Here is a 22078-nt window from a genome sequence, read left to right as displayed (position 1 = left end):
GAACACATGATGCGTATCTGCCAAAAGCAATCCAACAGCTGCTAGGTTAGATGTCCATGGACTTGTTTTAAATGATGGCTCGCTGTTTTGTCTCGCATGACGTTGTAAAAACAATACTTGTCCTTTATTTCTGGCCCCGGGTGTGGTTAAATCTCTCTCGCAGGACGTATAACGCTGCTCGCATTGTAAAGGGGGGGGGTGGGGGGCGGCTGAACGCACACTAAGGAGATGCCGTCGGATCATCTGCTGTCTTTCTGCTGCGTGTGAGCTGCCTGTTCTGCTTGTCGCTGTTTTAAGACCTGGGAACACATGATGCGTGTCTGCCAAAAGCAATCCAACAACTGCTAGGTTAGATGTTCGTGGACTTGTTTTAAATGATGACTCGTTCTCTTGTCTCGCATGACGTTGTAAAAACAATACTTGTCCTTTTTTTATGGCCCCGGGCGTGGTTAAATCTCTTTCTCGCAGGATGTATAACGCTGCTCGTGTTGTGAAGGGGGCAGCTGCTGTCACGCTGCCCGTCAATCATTTTAAAGCCTGTACAGCTGCTGTCCTTTTTGCCACTTTGTGTCTCTACTGCTCGCATTGTGATCGCTTCTCCGTGATCATAAATATACACCTGACCGAATTGTGTTTTCTTTGAAATTAAACTTTTCATTGCTTTAACTGTTGCGGGACCACAGATTCTCATAGCGTATGGTCCACTATTGTGTAAATCTACATTTTGTGCATTGAATGATGCAAAGGTGAAAATACTTAATGATTAATTTCCTTCGATTGCTCTAATGCGATCCTTACTATCTTTTTTGTGATACTGTAACGACTAACGTAATAAAGTGTCACAAAAGTTTTACTTGATCAATCGTCAACTTCGTAACCCCAAACACAACTTTCTAGCATCCTCTCCAACCCCTCATCCCCGAGTCTTGCCCCCCATACCGCATCAATCAATACCCCGCTATCAGTCTTCCGTGCTATACTCTGCCCTTCCTCAATCGGACCCAACAGTCACTTAAAACAAAAAAGGCTTCAACCTGGCTGGGATGCTACAATATTTTAGAATTTTACTGCTTTCTTATTCTTTACCTTTCTCTGCTTGTGTATTGTGCCGTTGTTTGTTTGAACCTTTCGAATTCCACTGCTTTCATAATCTCTTATCTGCCTTTTTTTCTCTCCAGCGCTTTGGGGTCTCCACGCTGCTCTTTCTTCTTTGCTTAGTTGTTGACGTTTCATCTAGAATTTATTGTCCTTATACGCTTTATATGTGCTGAGAGCACAGGATCTGTGTGTGCTACATGCCTTTACACGACTGAGTGTTTTGCTGGCTGTGCTTTTATTTGATATTGTTTGCGTCTCGCGGGTCTTTTAAGTGTCTTCTGAGAACTTCCGAGAAGATCATGTCTCATCGTCCTGCTTCTCCTTTCCAGGATTTTTTTTATAATAGAGAGATGACATGCCTTATGGAAACAGTAGTGTTTCAGCAGTGACATTAAGTTTATTGGATTAACAGAAAATGTGCAATATGCATCATAACAAAATTAGACGGGTTCATAAATTTGGGCACCCCAACAGAGATATTACATCAATACTTAGTTGAGCCTCCTTTTGCAAATGTTTCAGTCTCAAGACACCTCCTATAGCCTTTGATGAGTGTCTGGATTCTGGATAGAGGTATTTTTGACCATTCTTCCATACAAAATTTCTCGAGTTCAGTTAAATTTGATGGCTACCAAGCATGGACAGCCTGCTTCAAATCATCCCATAGATTTTCGATGAAATTTAAGTCAGGGGACTGTGATGGCCATTCCAGAACATTGTGCTTTTCCCTCTGCATGACTGCCTTTGTAGATTTCGAACTGTGTTTTGGGTCATTGTCTTGTTGGAATATCCAACCCCTGCGTAACTTCAACTTTGTGATTGATGCTTGAACATTATCCTGAAGAATTTGTTGATATTGGGTTGAATTCATCTGACTCTCGACTTTAACAAGGGCCCTGAACTAACCACACAGCCCCATAGCATGATGGAACCTCCACCAAATTTGACAGTAGGTAGCAGGTGTTTTTCTTGGAATGCGGTGTTCTTCTTCCGCCATGCAAAGCGCTTTTTGTTATGACCAAATAATTAAATTTTTGTTTCATCAGGCCAAAGCACATTGTTCCACAATGAATCTGGCTTGTCTAAATGAGCATTTGTATACAAGAAAGCGACTCTGTTTGTGGCGTGAGTGCAGAAAGGGCTTCTTTCTCATCACCCTACCATACAGATGCTCTTTGTGTAAATTGCGCTGAATTGTAGAACGATGTATAGATACACCATCTGCAGCAAGATGTTCTTGCAGGTCTTTCGAGGTGATCTGTGAGTTGTCTGTAACCATTCTCACAGTCCTGCATATATGCCGCTCCTGTATTTTTCTTGGCCTGCCAGACCTGGGTTTAACAGCAACTGTGCCTGTGGCCTTCTATTTCCTGATTACATTCTTTACAGTTGAAACTGACAGTTTAAACCTCTTAGATAGCTTTTTGTAGCCTTCCCCTAAACCATGATACTGAACAATCTTTATTTTCAGATCTTTTGACAGTTGCTTTTCGGATCCCCATGCTGTCACTCTTCGGGGGAGAGTCAAAGGAAAGCACAACTTTCAATTGACCACCTTAACTAACTTTTCTCATGATTCGACACACCTGTCTATGAAGTTCAAGGCTTAATGAGCTAATCCAACTAATTTGGTGTTGCAAGTAATCAGTATTGAGCAGTTACATGCATTCAAATCAGCAAAATTACAAGGGTACCCAAATTTTTGCACAGCAAGTTTTTTTACATTTGATTTAATCTCATACAACTAAATACTGCTTCACTTAAAATCTTTGTTCGTCGAACACCCCAGTACTCAGATGTTCCTAGGAAATGAAAGACATACCACTGTTATATTTTTTGTTGAAAGTAAATTATTATGCAGGCTTTTTCATATGACTGTATTTCCTAATCTGCACACAGTGCAGTGCACCTGTTCTAATCACCCATGGCCTCTCTGTGAATATGATTGGTTAGGTCTGCTTTAATTACTTAAGGTACTTTCTCTAAAGAACTGCATTTGCTTCACAAATCACAATGTCAGATAGTAATTTTTCAGTTCTGGCTAGAACACTGAACAGAAGTACACCTACCTGGTAAAAAACATTTTTCTGAAATGTTATATAGTACTTTAAACTTTTGCTAATACTGGTTTGCTCATCTGTAAGAATTCTAATATGCTTTTTATGGAAGGAAATTTCAAGTACTACTTAGTGAAAACTAGCTTTTCTGATGAACTGCAATCGGTAATACTGTCTTCCATTGTTTTCCCTCGTGTTTGGTTGTGAAGAGGGCTTTCAGTGTAACTGCTGGAAGGAACACCTGACATAAAGGCGTGGTGTAGTGGTTGAGACTTTGGGCCTAGAACTTAAGACCCTGGGGTTGTGGGTTCAGATTCTGCTGCTGACATTGTGTGGCTTTGAGCAAGTCACTTCACCCACCTGTGCTCCAATTAGAAAAACAAAAGAAATACAACCATTTGTATCTGAGATGTTGTAAGTTTCCTTAGATAAATGCATCGGTCAAATAATAAATAATAATATAACTACTGTAAGTTTATTTATCAAAATGAAATTATTACAATGGGTAGTGTATGTCTTATACTAATAACTCAATATAAAAACAAAGATGTGAAGTGTATAAGATGGCCTTTTTGCTGACCAGGTTCATCCACCCATACAGTAAAATATTACTCATTCACTAAAAAAAGTTTTTGATTATGTATATAATAATTTAGTAATCTTGTGTAGAAAAGTGTTAAAATGAACCAACTCTGTTTTTAGTGAACACTCTTTATCAATGACAGCCACTTAGAGATATTAGCTTGCTTTATTTCTGTTTTTAAATTTCCTATCAGCAACTTCAAGCCACATTGAAGTGACACTCTTGTCCTCTGAAACAAATTCTGACTTTTGAGTATACCCACACCTTTCCAGGTCCATCTTGTAGGGCAACTCCAGAATGGGAGGGGAAACCACTTTTTATGTACTGAACTTCATCTCTCACACGGTCACTAGGCACTTGTCCTCTCTCATTTCTGTTCCCAGGAGTGGGTCTTGATATCCCTATTCTCAGTGAAATATTTCAGACTGTCACATGGGTCATTCAGTTTGCTGTGGATCAGGAGTACATATCTCTTCTTCTAATGATCATCAAGGAACATAAACCTCCTACCGTGCCAAGGTTGCAAATCATGGAGAGAGGCAGAGTAATTTATTTTGTTAATCTAAGCAGTGTTGACAGTTACGTATGATAATTCTTTGGCAAGTTGGCTAAGCAAAAGTACACTTTATTGTATGAATGATACTGTAACTGTTCATGAGGGTCTTATTTTTTTTTATTTTGACTTTTGTAGAACATCTCCTTCAGACCTGCAGCCTGTCAAATTAGACTCACCTCATCGTTTAGTAACCACCAGCCCTTGCATCTCCATCACCAGCAGTAACCCTCATCTGATCTCCCAACACCAGCCAGCACTACCATTGCGATCTACGGGCATTAGTTCCACTTCTAGTGCTCCACCTACAACAGCTGATGACTTACCCTCAACCTCAGCCATCCAGCCAAAAATTTTCAGCAGTGGCCATGTTAAAAACTCGCCCGTTTCAGCATGGAAGACTTCGTGGTTAATGGGAACCGACACTTCCAGTAGTGTCGCTGTCCGGCAGAGTACTAGTGCAGGCCCAGTAGTCAGAGGTGTGGGTCTTGCTCTTTTTGGTGTTTCTGCTGGCTGCAAGACTCTGTGTCAGAGTCTTGTAGAAGAGGGACGCTGTCAGCTACTCTATGTTGTTGAAGATCAGCGTTGGGAAGTGGAGAACGTCTTCAGTCAGGAGCAGCTGAGCCATATAAGGATCCTGCGCTCAGCAGACACTGACATTGTCTTGAGTGACCAGCGGTAAGCTACTTTTTTGTTAAGATAATAGATAAGGTTGACTGTTCATTATCTAGCTGCTGAATATTGTATTTTTTTAAAGTAATGATTGCGGGAGAGAAATCCAACAATATACTGTATATTACTAACATCTCAAACAATAGGAAGAATTACGGTAGTCTCTCAAGTAGCTTTAGGAAAAAAATGATTTGACGATTTCTTTTAGTGCTTTAGTCATGGCCCATCGCCCTATTCTGGAGTTATAGCTCATCCTACAGATAGTGCTTATATTTCAGAGAGTAGACTGTTTCCTTGTGTCCTCCAGCATCTATCGTCACCAAAATTGTCAGAAATAGTGGCCACTAGTTAAATTCCAGTTTTTCTACTTTATTTTGTTATCTTGTTTCAACGCCCAAAACCTTGTGGGAAAATGGAAATAAAATTATTCACACCTGTCTAAAAGGAAATATCAAACATAAAGTAGCAAGCTATTTACTTGGTTGCAAGAAAATACAAACAGTTGTGTGCTGTTTCAACTGTTATGATAAAAATCCCAAAAAGATGATGTTATGCTTTCAGCACACTTAAAAGATAATCTATAATTTTTAAGGAAATTAATACTATACTGTATATAGAAGTTTTTAGAAGTGAAAAGTTCTAGAAATGTACTGTCTATTAAATTCAATTCTGAAATATTTTTAAATTGAAAAGCATGTTGCTTATCTAATGAGCTTCAAGCTGAATCAGAAGGTTTGAGGAAGAATTTTAAAAATATTTAAATATAAACTTTTTTCAAAGAAAAAAAAGTGAGCAATCTGAAACATGTCAGTCTAATTTAAAAATGTTCCTGTCACCAGCATGGCCCAGTTACTTGGATAAATTCCTGTGATGGTAAAACACTTATCCCCTTTCACACCTTGTAGGCTATTCCAGGAATTTACCAGTAAATTGCCAGGTTGAGGGCAAGTGTGAACAAAGCTGGAGTCGAGCATCATAGGAAATTCCACTAAGCAGTTTTCTGTTTCAATATGTAATAATTCCCACACATCTACAGGATCTGTTTATGTGTAAACAAAATGTCAGAAGAGAAACTGAACATGCCAACATTAATGCCAGTGAACCAATCATTGGAGAGTTGGCTAATCGTATATACAAGCCTACAAGTAGATCCATTGTTTTCAGGGTGTTTATTTGTTTTGCAAACTTTGCTATTAAAACAGTGCCTGAAAATTGGATGAATTTTGAAGTGAAGAAGCTACTCTAAGTGAGAGCACAGGGATGTTTCTTCCAAATGCGGCCATATGTAGTCTGCTGTTTATGTGCGTCCATATCAGTAAGCTGGAAGAATTTCCTATTGCTGAAGAGAGGAGTGTATTCAGCTGATAGTAAAGCAGTGCTGGAATAAATCATGTGCATTTCTTATCTGATGATGAGGTTTCTGTAGTTTTAAAGTAAATTAAAAATAAACTAGCTATTTTGCCTTTAACTGCCATAATAGTTGATCTGTTTGTAGTATTACTGTACTTTGTTTTTAATAAAGATTTTAAATCATTCAAAGTTGCAAAATATGTATTTGTTTGGAAAAATAGTAGTACAAGAACAAAAATGGCACTTAACTAATGCTGCTCTATGTTTTCATTTAGACAGGAATTATGTGGTCAGTCTGTGCTGCGGTTTGTTAGGTGCTTATGTCATGTATATGCCCTTCCTATTTATTTCTATCTATTGCAGTGGAAACAATGGTTTAAATGTGGCAGCATAAAAAGAAGCATTCAAGTGGATGTACAGCATCACTAATGTGTTTGTCATTGAAATATGTATATATATATATATTTTAAACTTAAAGTGTACTGTAGACTTGAAACCTTGCATGTTGAACACTACACATTTGATGTTCAGTTCATGGGTTCTTCCATCAGTAAGTGTAAGAGCATTTACTGATTACTGAATGATGCAAACACCATTTTTTTCTCATATCCTGTATGTGCACAATACATTTTCACAGCCTGCACTGACTATCTTGTAGGCGAGTCAGATTTAATTGTAGTGTGATTTAGTAAATCCATGCTACATTTCATCTTGGTTGATTACCCCATATGATTCATAGATCGTACTTCTGCTAAGTATAATGATCAGTCATCAGTCAGTGTCTTAAGATATCATGATTATAAGAATGGGACAAAAGTGAACATATTTAACTTGTAGCTGCCAAATCAAAACTCTCTTCAGTACAGGAAGTACTAGTATCTTTTTTACTGCTAATTTAAACAGTAATGAAAGAAAGTTATTTTAAACTATGCACATACACTAAGATGTCAACAACAGTCACTTGCTTAATTAATAGTAATAATAATAATAAAAACTATATATCACTGTGTCATACTTTCATTTTAAGTAGTCCTGATAGGTGAATGTTGCAGTATTTTAGTCGACTCAATACAAACGCATTTATTAATTTTTCTACATCTTTTAATGTTTTAAGAGCATTCCTTTACTGCACTTGGTAATTGCCATTATCTAAACTTTTTTCGTTCACCTCTTTTTCCATCTTTATTCTTATATATTGTCTTATTAGCTTCCATGGTAGTTTTATTTGTAAAAGCCGACATCCTTTCTATCTAAACCATGAACAGCAACAGACTTAAAACAGATGCCAGTAGTACAAAGCCTAATCCAGTTGATGTTGTGGTAGAAACACGTTGCTCAAAGAAGGCACACAGAGTTCCAGGGAGGGATTAGCAAAATCAACTTTTATTGCGTGATGCATACACGGAACCAAATCAAATGAAATGAGCAATTAGCAAATTCAGCAAGCTTACATTTTATTATAATTTTTATCACTTATGCTAAATACTCTCCTCCTTCTGACTCTACCATCATTACCTAATGTTCATCACTTGACTGAAACTGTCCATCATTACTTCATACCCTATGAAGGTGTCCAACACTTATTTATCAATTGATTCCCACCAGTAAGACGGAATCAGGCAGACCCACACCTTAGATATTGGGCTAGAGGTTGTGGCAGTTGCACCCCTAAAACAATAACACTGTTTCTTATAAGCTGCATTTTCCTTGACTTGCCATCACCTGTCCAGGCAGGCACACAGGGAGGCAGAGGCCCAACCGCTGCAAGTAGAAGTAAACGGCCTGTCTGGGTTTCTCTCATGGCCAAAGCCTCAAGGGCTGCATTTCTTAAAACAATGGTCTGTTTAGCCCTCTAAAAGTCCACAATGTCCTTGACTAAAATTTTTAAGCTTAGCAGCTGCAAAGAGAAAGATAATAAAATGGACATGCGATGGCTTTTTATGGTTTAACCCTTAGTATGCTAATGTGCATCAGAATATATAATACTTGTTCTTATACATGCTTTATGATTATCTTTAAATATATGCAGATCATCAGCTTTAAGAATATGCTTTTAACATATTTTTCTATAGTGGCAGGCTCCCATAAATAACAATGAATTATGAACATGGCTGAGTGTGATATTAAAGGACACAAGTGCTAATATAGAATTGGATGTGTAGTTATGACAGTGCTGCCATGAGGTGAAATTCAGTGGTCATAAAGTCGGTTCCTAGTAATGTCAAAAGTGCAGAGTACAGTAAACTTCTTTTTTGCATGTGCTAATCAACATGCAGCACCCTTGCCAGTCTCCAGTGTCCTGCTTAGTGAGTGTCGAGTTAAGAGTGTGAAGTGAAAGTGCGTATTCCTTTCAGATTTTTCAGCATTGTATTCTTACAGATTGAAAATATGTTGTATTTAGCAGTCCTGTTGGATTTTGTTTTGGGTTAAAATTAGGTTTTTTTGGGGGCTAGGTTCATGTTTGAGGGTTTCTATTATTTGCATGCAGCTCCAACCTTGTGGGTGTGAACATTTTGCTAATAAGGGGCACCTCACTAGCTGCATTGCAGTAGATAATGCGAATGCCACTGTTCACAAAGCTAAAGACTTGAAGACCGGTCTTCAAGTCATATACTCACTTTCCTGATATCAATGTGAAAATGTGTCGCTAACCTTTTATGGTTTAGTATGCAAATAACCTTTACTTGTGTTTTTTTTTTTGTATAGTAACATTTCTTAAACACTGGCATAGCAAAGTAACAGTAACCACGTACATTTGTTACAATAAAAAAAGCACTGACTGTTAGCATGGCCTAACATCCAACCATCCTACATCATTTTCAAAACCAGGTTATTCTATTACAGCAGCATTGGGCACAATGCAGAAACCAACCTTGGCTGGGTTTCTTTGAAATCTGGAAGGGAAAACAATATCAAGGAATGAAAAATATAATAGAATAAAATAAACTTACCGAGACAGAGCGAGTATGGCACTGCATCCATCTATTATCCATCCATCCATCCATTTTTCAACCCGCTGAATCCGAACACAGGGTCACGGGGGTCTGCTGGAGCCAATCCCAGCCAACACAGGGCACAAGGCAGGAACCAATCCTGGGCAGGGTGCCAACAGGACACACCCAAACACCAGGGCCAATTTAGAATCACCGATCCACCTAACCTGCATGTCTTTGGACTGTGGGAGGAAACCCACGCAGACACGGGGAGAACATGCAAACTCCACGCAGGGAGGACCCGGGAAGCAAACCCAGGTCTCCTAACTGTGAGGCAGCAGCGCTACCCATTTATTATCCATTCTGCTTAATTCAAAATCAAGGTTGTTAATTCCAGTGTTGTGCTTGTAATTACTTTTTGGGAAATACTTAATATTTGCAATAAGTAATATTAAGAACTGGCTGAGTACCACATTGTTCAAACAGATAAAACTCACTAGGAATGAAAAAAAAGGTTAGATATTTTTTGCTGCAATCTTTCCTAACAAACATGACAGAAATATTTGAACTGGTTAATTGCTCAGATTGATTTTCCACGTTTTCTCCTAACCAGGAGTATTACTATAACTTGGATGTGATACACCTAGCTATTAGGGATGTGGTTAACATTAGTTTTAAGAAAAAGATTCATTTGCTTTATCTACAGGCAGTACATTCATCAGTTCAACCTTATTCCGCAAAAAAATGCTTGTGGTATAAACAGAAGTTTGTAGTCATATGCTTTTAATGAACACTACTAGCCTGCTAGTGAGTGGCAGAGTGATTCATTTCAAAGCACGTTGGCACCTTTTAGAATGCACTGCCTGCTGTAAAATGGAAAGGCAACACATTTAAAATAACCGTGTTCAGGCGGTGTTTGATCAGATAATTTATTCTGTATTCCTCAAACATTTTGTGGTCAGATTGGTCATGGAGGTGACAAATGCCTTTTAAAGCACAGTTAGTACAAAGTTAACATGTTTTGCAAAACACTATGTGCAGGTGACTTTTTTCATTTTGTCTGTCCATTTTGATTATTGAGTTGCTGTCATTTTTAGTTTGGAGTTTAAGAGCAAGATATTTAATGACAAAGAGTTTTATTAAGTATTTCACCTGATACTAGCATGTTTATTAGCTGACCAGAATGTGTTGAGGCAAGGGCCAATTTATGCCATGTTATCCTGTACGTGAAAAACACAAATGGGAGAGGAGATGCACTTTTGGCAGAGTTTAACAAATACATTAGACAAACTGAACTTAATGGCAAGTATGCAAATACCACACATACAAAGATTGAGTGGCATGTAGCAATAGCTTCTGAACCCATGATGTTGGTATAATACCTCTTGCAAGATAGCCTAATATACATGTTCTTAATACAGCATGGGTAAACAGGGCTGGCAAGCTTCCATGACTCATCAGATATCTCTGCAATAACAAAGGGTTTGCCAGCTACTCCACACCCAGGATGACAACTGCATTGCTCATTCTGGATTTGAGGTTCAGCTATTAGGAGGACTGTCCATTCCAATACACAGTGAAGTGTGATCTCATGGTAACTGAAACACTCCCTCATGTCACTCTTTTTATATAAAAAAAAAAAAAGTTACTTGCACCCAGATTTGCCAGTCTAGAGACACTAACCCTGCCAGTAACATTGACAAGGCTCATTAATCCATTAACCCTATTCTATACAATATCCAGTTGTTTTCACATTTCCAGGTGGATTACATTCATTCTGGCTGCCTTGCCACTGTGTAACTTTTTAATCACTGCAGCGATCTCCTCCTTACAGACGAACACAACACCCCTAATTCCATTGGCACAGCTTCCTCCTTGTAAGAGTGAATCCACTCCGATTAGTAGTTCCTTAAAGTGCCCCTTCCACCCTTCAGCAATATCCAGTTCAGATCAATGTTTCCCGAGCCATGATGAAAAACACCTAGGTGATGTTCCATGTGCCCTGCCTGAGTTATTGAACAGTTGAACGTTTCAGGGCCATTCAAAAGTAATTCTCCATGACTTCACCAAACCCATCTATGCATGGACCTACTGGTACCCCTCAGTAAGTTTTATTTTAACCCTCCCTTAAATTTAACAGCATTCTTTTACTGCTGGTTTCTACAAAGGGATTATTAGGTTACCACCATGTCACTCACCAATAACCTGCATCTTCTAACAGCTGCCTCCAGTTACTGATTGTTTTGAATAGAGTCTGTTCAGACTTCATGTCAGTGATCAAGATACAGGAGAACTGAACTCACTCTAGTCATAGCTGTTTTCCTCTGGAGGGAAAATGACTGTAAGTAGCAGTCTTCCTGATCGATATCGGAGGGGTGATGTATAATTGAAGTTATGTGCTAGTCATCATTTGCCGGGACAAACCTTTTCAAACACAGGGGTGTCCCTAGTTATCCCTGGTAGTGGAGTGTTTTTGGCTGGAGGCCAAGGATTGGCCTGGTCTGCAACAGAATTAAAATCTTGAAGTACTTCTTTATATTCCCTGCTCTGTGCCCCAGTAAATACAAATTATCGTCAATAAACTAGTAATCCAATTGCCCCTCATTCACTCAGAACATAGAACCAATGTAGGAAGCACTTTAAGACAGAGAAGCTCATATCTGTTGCACCTCAACATGACAACCACTCTTTTTCCACCCTCTCAAATATACACAGTATTTAATGCTTAGAAAATGTCTGAGATTAAAACATTTAGAGACTTGTACCTTGATGGTTTTGCATCTTATGAGCAATTAAGCTTCAAATTTAACTAGAAACTTTACTAAACTGAACCTTCCCAATTTTCTTCACCGTCATACCAATTTCTATTCCAGATTAAGAATTGATCAGTCTTGAAAACTCAGATAGCATTGCCACAATTTATAAAAACCTTTTAAAGTCCCTTCCTTTCAAAGATACCAGGGCACAATGGGGAAAGTATCTTTCACTTAACCTTTCAGAAAAGGAGTACAAGGCAGCCATGCACAGAATACACCCCAGCTCCATATGCGCAAAGCACTCAATTATTCAACTTAAAATTCTGTATTGGGTGCATTTAACTCAATTAAAACTATCCAAAATGTTTCCAGGGCAGGATTCAGCCTGCGGACTCTGCAATCTAGCTCCATCCTCACTGGGCCACATGTTTTGGGCGTGCACCAAGTTAACATAATTTTGGACAAAAATCTTTGAATGCCTGTCAGACAGCCTTGGTGTTGCAATCACTCCTAACCCATTAACAGCTGTATTCAGTGTACTCCCAGATGGGCTTAAAATGGAGATGGACAAACACATCGTAATTGCTTTTAACTCTCTACTAGCACATAGATTTCCATCCATCCATTATCCAACCTGCTATATCCCAAATACAGGGTCATGGGGGTCTGAGCACATAGATTTATCTTGTTCAAATGGAAGAATCCCAGCCCACCACCTTTAGGTCAGCAGGTAACTGATGTCCTATACTATCTGAAATTGGAATAAAATAATATTTTCACTCAGAGGATCTGTTTAAAACGTTTTAAAAATATGGCATGATCTAATCAATAACATTTTCGAATAATCTTCTATATCTGGGGAAAAGGATACTCTTTCTTCCTTGCTGCTTCAAAGATTTGCTTTGTTGGCTGGCTCTCTTTCTTTCTTTTGGGTGGGTGTTGAATTTTGGTTTTATTAATTTTGATTCGATTGTATGGATTGTTATTTGCTTTAAATAATAAATGTAAAAAAACAATAGAAAAAAAAAACATAGTCTTTCTGCCCCATTGGAAGCACTACACAGAGTCCGTCCATAGGACTTCCATCAAACACAATATTCAAACGCACCTGAAGAAAGTGGTGTTCTTGTTATGTTTTAAAGTGTACTCCCTTTAACCTTATTTTGTGCCATCCGACTGCCTTTGGCAAATTAGTGAAGCGTTAATGGCAGAGTGGCAAGATGATTAGTGTTGTAGTCTCGCATCTCTGTGAAGTTTGATTTCTGGTCTCGGAGCTTTGCTTTGTTTTCCCTTCAGTTTGCATCTCTGTCGTCTTGTACACATCTTTCTCCTATAACATCCCAAAAATGAGTACACTTGGTTAGTAGGTTGTTATCTTCTTCTTCTGGCTGCACGCATTAGGGGTTACCACAGCAGATCATCTTTTTCCACATCTTTCTGTCCTCTGCATCTTGCTCTCTTAATTAGTTAGTCTAATAGCAGTAAATGTTGATGCCTGTGGAAGAAGGGTGCATTCCAGTGAACTTGTGGGACATTTGTTACCTGCCTAGGAGCTTGTTTGTGTCCTTGTGTTAATAAAATGGGTGAAAGCAAAAAACTTGAGAAGTTGGCAGCACTCGTCTTTAAATTGAACAGATTAAGGGTGTTTAGGTGTCTACTGAATTGTACGATCTGCACATTTAACAATCTAAAATGCAATAGAAATTGTGTTTCTTTTCGAAGCACCAAACTTCTAGCAGCTGTGCAGGGTGTTTGTCTAAAGACAGTGAAAGTTGCAGAATGTGTGGCACAAGTAACTGAAATCATGGCTTGTTAGTTTAATCTCTAAAAGTGAGCCAGTATGCCTTTCTCTTTTAATGTGTCTAAGAACAAGATGAGCTTACATATGCTTTGACGATTGTCAGTGAACAGGACTGACGGTAGTCGGGCCCCACAATGACATTTCATTCCTCTCTCTTTAGGGTTTTGGGGATTGTGGTTTGCAGTCCTCCTGATGAAGCCTCGGTTATTATTGTGGATGCTTTGAGAGCCGGTATGTTTATATTTTAAGGTTTGCTTGATTGTCACTGTTTAAAAAAAATAAACCAAAATGGTCCATCTGCTGGAGTCTTTTTGTATTCTTCTACTATAAGTTACATTATTGAATTATTTCCTTGATAGTGTTAGATTTATGATTTGTTGCTTTTGCATTAATGTTGATCAGCTTATGATATTGCACAGCTTAGTGTTTGCTCTTCATTTTTTGCAGGCTAGTAGAGTCACTTCTATTCTGTTTTAGAATGACTTAAATGTCCACACATGAGTTCTGGGTGTGAAATGTTCCTTCTAAGGGGGTGTTCAATTTGCATTCGCAGGTAAAGGAGTTCTCTGTGAAAAGTTGCCCAGTTTGGATCGGCAGATTGCAGAGTCATGCTTCAATGAAGCAGACAGATTCGGGAAGCCACTGGTGTGTGGCTTTTACAAGTATGTACTTGTATTTGTATCCTTGCAATTTGTACTTGATAGCATCCTAATTCAGAATTGAAAGTTGTTGTCATTAATTACAGGCGTTTTGACCCGGCATTGCAGTTCTTATATAAAAGACTTCATGAAAATGAAACTGTGGGCAGAATTCAACAGATATCCACTGTTAGTCGGATGTATCCTCCATCCTCTGTGGCCAGAATTAAAGCAGCAGGTATGATTAGTAGATTGTGTGCATTTGCAGTTTCTTTCTAGGGTGCCACAGACATTTTTAACAGAATTAACTTTCATATGTCTGCAGTTATTGAATAGGTTTATGTGAACATGTCATGTCCCCCATCATTCTCGGAGTGAGAATTACTTTTTATTTCCTGCATTTTGCATTTTAACATTACTGTTAATATATATGTATATTTTTTCTTGATTTACGGAAGTCTGATCATAATCATTTTGTTCTAGGTGGTGTGTTTTTCCACAGTGCCGTGCATGACATTGATGTGGTCTGCTGGTTGCTGGGAGAACATGCCCCAGACACCATCTTCACACTTGGCCATGCATTTTGTGCAGGTATGATAACTGTAGTTTAGCTGTTTTACCTTCAGCATTATATCAGGTAAGCCTTACAAGTTGAAGGTTTGTTTTGTCATTGTTGGCCTCTTGATTAATTTATTCCAACATCCAACATTTGTTGAATTAAAGATTATTTTTTTTGTTTAACCTTTTTATTTAAAACCTAGTGGTGTATGTGGAGCATTTCTTGTAGCATGACATTGTGTTGCTTTAAACCCTAAAAATGTCATGGTTGACCGTCTTGGGAATTGGCTTTACTCATTGAGACACAGCAATTACCAGGGTTCATAACATTCACATATTAATGTCCGTGTGAGTGAGGTGAGGGGTGGTAAACCCAAGATCCTGACAGATGATTTTGTCTAAAAGAAATTATATTGATGAACTACCATGTTCGAGTGCTACATGCATTGTTTTATACATTTAATGATTATTTTCGCCATGATCTTGAATCAAAAGACACACTTGAAATGGACAGTGTCATGGACGAGCACCTAAAAAAACTTGGAGCCATTTGAAGCAGCAGAGATCCAAAGACGCTTGTCTTATGAGAGGACATTACTTGTCCCTTAGCTGGCTTTCTTTACATATGTGATGACTTTTGTGAAATTTCTTAGAATTACCTTCAGTTTGGACCTGATAAACTGACTTTGCCAGCATTCTACATTTAGTTGTACTCACACTCATCCTCATGCAGACAGTTTATTTGTAATTTCTGTGCATTGTCAGCACACATAAGAGACTGAGGAGGGTGGTTCTGTATAATGTATGTAATGAATTGGTCTTCTTTTTTTAATCAATGTCTAATATGTGTGCAGAAGATGCAGCAGATTTTCAATCAGCACTTGTATTGTGCATACCAAATGCTGCAATGTTTTTTTTTTCTTTTAACTCTCACCATTTTAGAAATGGCTGCTGTCAATGATGCTGATTCCGTTTCCATTTCCATGAAGTTCCAGAGTGGAGCAGTTGCTTCTTTGGATATCAGTCAACACTGCCACAAGAGTTGCGACCAGAAATTAGAAGTATGTTTTTTAGTAACTGTGTGTCTGCTGGTATAGAGCTGGTAGTGCCACTAAAGAGTTGCCAAATGTATATTTCAAACTAAATGACTGATTACACGATATACACCTAACGGCCAAGTCAAATCTTAGAGAGCAGTGGCTTCTGGATTTTGTTTCTGCTGTCAAACCTGTCTGTATTCACAGAATTCCCATGTGTGATCTTTTAAGGTATGCCCGGACTAACACGTTGGTGATCAATCCCGAAATCCCCAGCAGACGATGACTAAGCAGTTCTATGCCAGTTAGGTAGTAGCTTTAACTAAAGATGTGAAAGAGCCTCTTTTAAAGGGTGTAGTTGGAAAGAAATGCAGCAGATACGTATGCTGCCTGTGTGATACTAAGTTTGTTTGACACCCACCTAGCAAGGTTGTAAGAGGAGAAAAAAAAAAACTTATTAGGATGGGATGTCAAGTAGACTAGAATTAGCCTTTAGTGACAAGTAATTCTGGAACTCCGGTCATTCAGGTGTGAACATTTTTAAATACTAGTCTATGATTTGTGTTTAAAGAGGATTTCTTGTAAAAAAAAAAAAAATCTACTTGAAATATTTTCTCCAACTGATGTCCCCCCACAGGTACATGGCTCAGAAGGCTCTCTGCACATGGATAACCGTAACCCCCTGGGGATCTCTGACCACAGCACTTCAGCATCTCTGTGTTTGCAGGCAACCTCTGACCGCTACAGGGATGCCTACAGAGAGCTTATTCGTCACTACCTCAGGACTCTTATAGGTCAGTAAGTGTACTACAAATGAAGCCTTTAGCCTTCAATGGCCCATTTCTTCTTTGTAATGTTTGACTCAAAAGACATCCTGCATCAGCAGTGTTTGTGGCAGGGAACCTGTTGTTGATTTTGTTGGTTTGTTGTCTCTTGATCAGGTAAGTGTTCACAGACAGCACTGAACAGATCTTCAGAAGTGACATGGAAAATAAGACACTTTGGCTGCTCTTGCCTGCATTAGAATATTCTAGAATATTGAATTAGATGGACATGTTGGGTGCCTAGTGTTTTTGTAGGATTTCATGAGTCATGTCAGCAGAGAGTGGAAATGTGTTGCCTGTTTCTCCTTAACAGACATGTGTCTTTTCCGTATGCTATTTTTATTTTTGTGTGTGCTGTCAGTTATAATAATCATTAATTATGTTTGACAAACACTTTTAAACATCAGAGTAAGCAGTCAGAATTTAATGTTTAGCCTAATAAATGCAGAGATGTTGCCAGACAAAACAACCGGCATGACTCAATTACGACTAACTGGATAAGGAAAGCAAAGAAGTGGGAATGAAGGGGGAGCATCCTGGTGAGAGCAAACCACCGTGCCATCCGACTGCCTATGTCCAACATTTTTCTCACTAACATTCAGTTGCTGGATAATAACCTAGATGACATTCAGGCAAGGCTTGCTTAGGGCTGCCATGATTAATAGACTAATTAGCAAAAAAAATTAATTCAGTTGTATTTTCTTAATTGACTAGTTGTACCACATTGCACTCCAGCATGTTACGACTCTTTGTACTGTTTTTGAGTAGGCTGATCATTATGTCAGCCGCAGCACATTCAGCAAAAGAAGTTTCCTCCTAATATCGATCATTATTCTTCTCTGCATAAGAGTAAAGTTTTTTCATGTTGTGAAGCTTGTTATCTTGAGAAATTCATGTTAGTGAGTAGAATTGGGACAAAAGTTAGAGCCATATTCCTACAGACAGAACAGATAAATCGTCTGCTAAATGCAACTGTCAGTTGCCACCATTACTAGTCGCAAGTTTACTTAAGTAAAATATTGTTCACTGCTTCGGCTCTCCAAATACAACAGACTAGTCTCTTAAATGCACTTCCTAGCTCTACTTGGGGCAAAGTTGCATTTTTACCATACAAAAATATTATATATAAACGTTGGCTAGCTATGTTTAAATATCTTCTCCAATCATTTAATTCTAAACAAATCACATTTAGTAAATAGTCAGGCTGACTCAGGAAGATGTATTTGTTTAATCTATCGCAGCTGATCCATACTGAAAGAGAGAGCAAGATGCAGCTGTCTGCCTGCAGGGGAGCTGCTGCTGGGAAGTTTGCTGCTTTGAAAAGAAACACTATTTCTACTGCACTTTAGATTGTTAAATGTGCAGATCGTACAATTCAGCAGACTCCTAGTTTTAATGTTAAAAGGTATGCACATCTTGAGTAAAATGTTTGTGATTTCTTTCCATGTTCTGTGTTAAGTTGTGGTGAACAAGGGTGATCTTTGTCCAGCCTTCCTTATCTTGCCAGAAAAGAGTGTCTGGAAAAGCAATGCTCATTGGTCTTTGATGTAAATATTTTTTTTTTTTACTTTTTCATTTTGCCTCCTGGCTGACACACACAATCTTTTTTTTTTTAGCAGAACTGTTCCGAGAGAACTTATTTGAGTGTTACGCACAGAATGCTTTGCAAAAGTTTTTTAATGGATGATTAATGTGCACTTCTACTTTTTAAGATATCTAGACAAACGTCAAGAATTTAGAATGAATGAATGGATTTACCTGTCTTTTGTGAGCCCTGCTAGTCAACATTTTTATAAACTAGGGGGCTTTGCCCCCTCCTTTCCCCTCCCCCTGGCCTGTGTTACGCGCCAGCCACTTTGTGTCTCTGCCGCTTGCGTTGTGAAGAGGGGGCTGAACGCACCCCAAGGAGACGCAGTCGCTCCTCGAAACCCCTTTTTAAATGGTGATACAATGGGAAACAAATAGTTTTTTTTTTTTTTTAAACCTCCTCTTTGCTCGATTAGCTGTTAGCTTGCTGCTGCTGCTGCTGTGCCGTGTGATGTGCATCTCATGCAGCACTTCGAACATTTAAAAGCCTGTACAGCAGATGTCCTTTTGTCTCACTGCTTTGTCTTTGTTCTCCCTCAGACATCCTCTGCTTCTGTTGGGGTTCCCATTCCCGAGGCACACCCCAAGCAAGGGGAAGATTTTTTTTTATTCTTTTAACTGAGAGACGGAACTGTTCCCTCCTTGCAACACAAAGTAGACGATCTACAAGTCTCCGACTTAAAGTTTAAATCCAAACAATATATTCAATCTCTTTTCGCTGTTCCGTTGTTTCACCAAATAATAATTTCTGTTTGTTTGCGCTAATGCGATCTTTACCATCATTTTATGTAGACTTTCGAATTTTCCTACTTCCATTATCTCTAATGTGCTCTGTATGTGTATCGCGGCAATGTTTTTGAATTCTTTACGATGTTCTTTTTTGTCATCTACTCTTTGTCTTTTATTTCCGGCCCCGGGTGTGGTTAAACCTCTTGGCACAAAGTCTCATGTTGTGGGACGTGAAAGTGTCTTTCTGAGAAAAAAGAAGTCTCGTCTCATCCCAAGTTTTTTTTTATATAATAGAGAGAACAAATAAATGTTTAAATGTGATGATGGCAGTAACAAGCAACTAAAAAAAGTGCTTACCTGTGTAGTTATTGCCCCATCAGAATTATATGCAAAGCTGTAACAAAACAACAGTGCAAAAATTAACTGTAGCTGAAATGTTTAAGCTCTCTTCGACAAAGTTATAGAATGTTGGTTTCATCTCAGTCTTCTCTTCAAGAGATACGAGTTGCCCGTCTCCTGCAATATGATTTTTATCATTTACTCTTTGCAATAACATTTATTAAGCCGCTATATGCCCAACATATCTCTCTATTATAAAAAAAAATCCTGGGAGACAAAGATGGGAGACGAGACATGATCTTCACATTAAGATCACGGAAGACACTTAAAAGACCCGCAAGACGAAAGAGATTGGCCATGGAGTGTCTCGCGGGGACCTTAAACATGAGACTTTGTGCCAAGAGATTGACCTAGGAACGTCTCGCGGGGACATAGAACATGAGGTTCTTGCAAGACACACCCAAATAAGACCACAGGCAGCAAAACACTCAGTTGTGTAAAGGCTTTGAGCATACACAGATCCAGGGCTCTCAGCGCATATAACGCATATAAGGACAATACGTTATAGATGAAACGTTGATGACTAAGCGAAGAAGAAAGCAGCGTGTAGAAATGAGACCCAAAAGTGTTGGAGAGAAAAAAGCGCAAAAAAGAATAATCGAGGTGCAAATTCAGAAAATAAGAAAAGTAATTATCAGCCCAGAACAAGTGGAATTGAACAAAAAGCACGTCCAGTCAGGCTCAGAATTAAAAGACAAATTAGAACTTCATAAAGACGTTCAAAATTATTGACGCTAAACACATGCAAAGCAGGTTAGAGATTATGAAAGCAGTGGAATTCGAAAGGCTAAAAAAAAAAAACGGTATGATACACATGGAGAAAGTTAAAGAATGTGAAAGTAGGAAAATTATAAAGTATAAAAAAGAGAAAGTAAAGATCACAGTAGTGCAAACAAACAGAAATTATTACTCGAAAAAGGGAAAATAATCACCACGGATTATTAGGTAACTAAGTGTCATTGAAAAAAAAGCAGGACAAAGCGAGGTCAGAAATAAAAGACAAAGAGTAAAAAAAAAAGTAAAACGTCATAAAGAGGTTAAAAAAACGAGGGGGCCAAACACATGCAGAGCAGGTTAGAGATAATGAATACTGGAATTCAAAAGACTCAAAAATAAAACATAGGCGCAAAGCACATGCAAAGCAAGATGTAGAATATGAAAGCAGAAAAAAACGACAGTGTCAAAACAAAGAAAGTAAACATCGCATTAGCGCAAAAAAAGAGAAATTATTACTCGGCGAAATAACGAAAAGGCGAATAGAGATCAAATATGTGGACATAGGTGATATGTCAGAAGTATGTAAATATTGTAAGGCTTTGAAGTTTAAGTCGGAGAATTTCAAAAACGGGGTTTACCTCACATGCATTTATTGGTTACTTTGCAAAAAAAAAAATATTAACTGCTGATGATGTAAATCATTTTGTCTGTGCCGAAATTCCACACAGAGAAACCTATCCTGAGTACCGGTACAAAGTCATTAAACACATGTCTCACTGACCTCATTTAAAATATTCAGCATATTGGGACTCGAAAGATTCCAAATATTGTTTTTACAGAAGTTCTAAAATAAAAGTGTCACTAATGAAATGGCAATAATTCAAAGAAAAAAAATCTTAAAAGTGTGTATCTGGAAAACCAAACACGGGGGTTGGCGAACAAAGCCCCCTAGTACATATTAATGATGTTTAGTATAAGCATCTTCCTCAATTTAAGATGGAATTTAAAGAAATATGTGTGAATTTAGTCTTCGATTAGATTCATTGTAACACTGAGGACAAAAAGTTGGGTTGTTTCAAGTTGGACTACTGACATCAAGTTATATTAATAAATCCATTTTAATCAAAAATATATTTTCATGCTGTTTAGACTTGCATTGTATTTTTAATAGTGTTGTCTTGTTTTTCATCCTGTTGAAGTTATTTTAGTTGTATTTTTTTATATCCTGATGTTTTCAAATTCTATATGTAAAATTATTTAATTTTTAAATACTATACAGATACATATGCCTTATTGAATTATTTGGACAAAATTAACTGTTGGATAAATTGATTAATCGATTAAGTAGTCGATGATATAATTATTTACAAAATAATCATTTGTGACAGCCATAGACTGGCTGCATGAAGAGAAATCAGAAGATGCTGTGTTTTATGTTTCTTGGAAATGTGCCTAACTATTATGAAACTAAATGCTCCAATACAGCTGCTTTAGGATACCCAAAACCAGGCTCACATGATCCTCCCAGGTACAGGAATACATGACTCTTTTATCCAAGGGAGTAGCATTATGGGGTCTTTCCAATGTCTGATGGACAGACTGCTAAGTGGCTGGAAGCTCATACAGCCCAAATGGGAGGACACGCTATTACTGTTGTCCACTGGGGGTGCTAATTGTTGTCTTTTCCTTAGCAGTATTTGTTAGGGGAAGTTGCCAGTAATCTTTTGTCATGTTGAAAGTAGTTAAATATGAGGCCTTCCCTAGCCTTTCAAGAAGGTTGTCCATT

The 22078-nt window shown here is 38.2% G+C and overlaps 1 protein-coding gene across 4 annotated transcripts in view; it reads left to right on the top strand.

Annotated features, from left to right (window-relative positions):
• LOC120531075 (myo-inositol 2-dehydrogenase-like) overlaps positions 1-22078 on the top strand; it is a 128823-nt gene that overhangs the window by 8211 nt on the left and 98534 nt on the right. For all 4 annotated transcript variants that reach the window (XM_039756113.1, XM_039756111.1, XM_039756114.1 and 1 more), the window contains exons 2-8: positions 4430-4969; positions 13964-14034; positions 14357-14465; positions 14549-14679; positions 14925-15032; positions 15942-16060; positions 16674-16830. In XM_039756113.1, the coding sequence (XP_039612047.1) occupies positions 4430-4969; positions 13964-14034; positions 14357-14465; positions 14549-14679; positions 14925-15032; positions 15942-16060; positions 16674-16830 (1235 nt within the window). The remainder of the gene's footprint in view (positions 1-4429; positions 4970-13963; positions 14035-14356; positions 14466-14548; positions 14680-14924; positions 15033-15941; positions 16061-16673; positions 16831-22078) is intronic.

The sequence above is a fragment of the Polypterus senegalus genome, chromosome 6 (genome assembly GCF_016835505.1).
Source record: "Polypterus senegalus isolate Bchr_013 chromosome 6, ASM1683550v1, whole genome shotgun sequence".
In the NCBI taxonomy this organism is placed as follows: domain Eukaryota; kingdom Metazoa; phylum Chordata; class Cladistia; order Polypteriformes; family Polypteridae; genus Polypterus; species Polypterus senegalus.
This window is presented reverse-complemented; position numbering and strand designations above follow the sequence as displayed.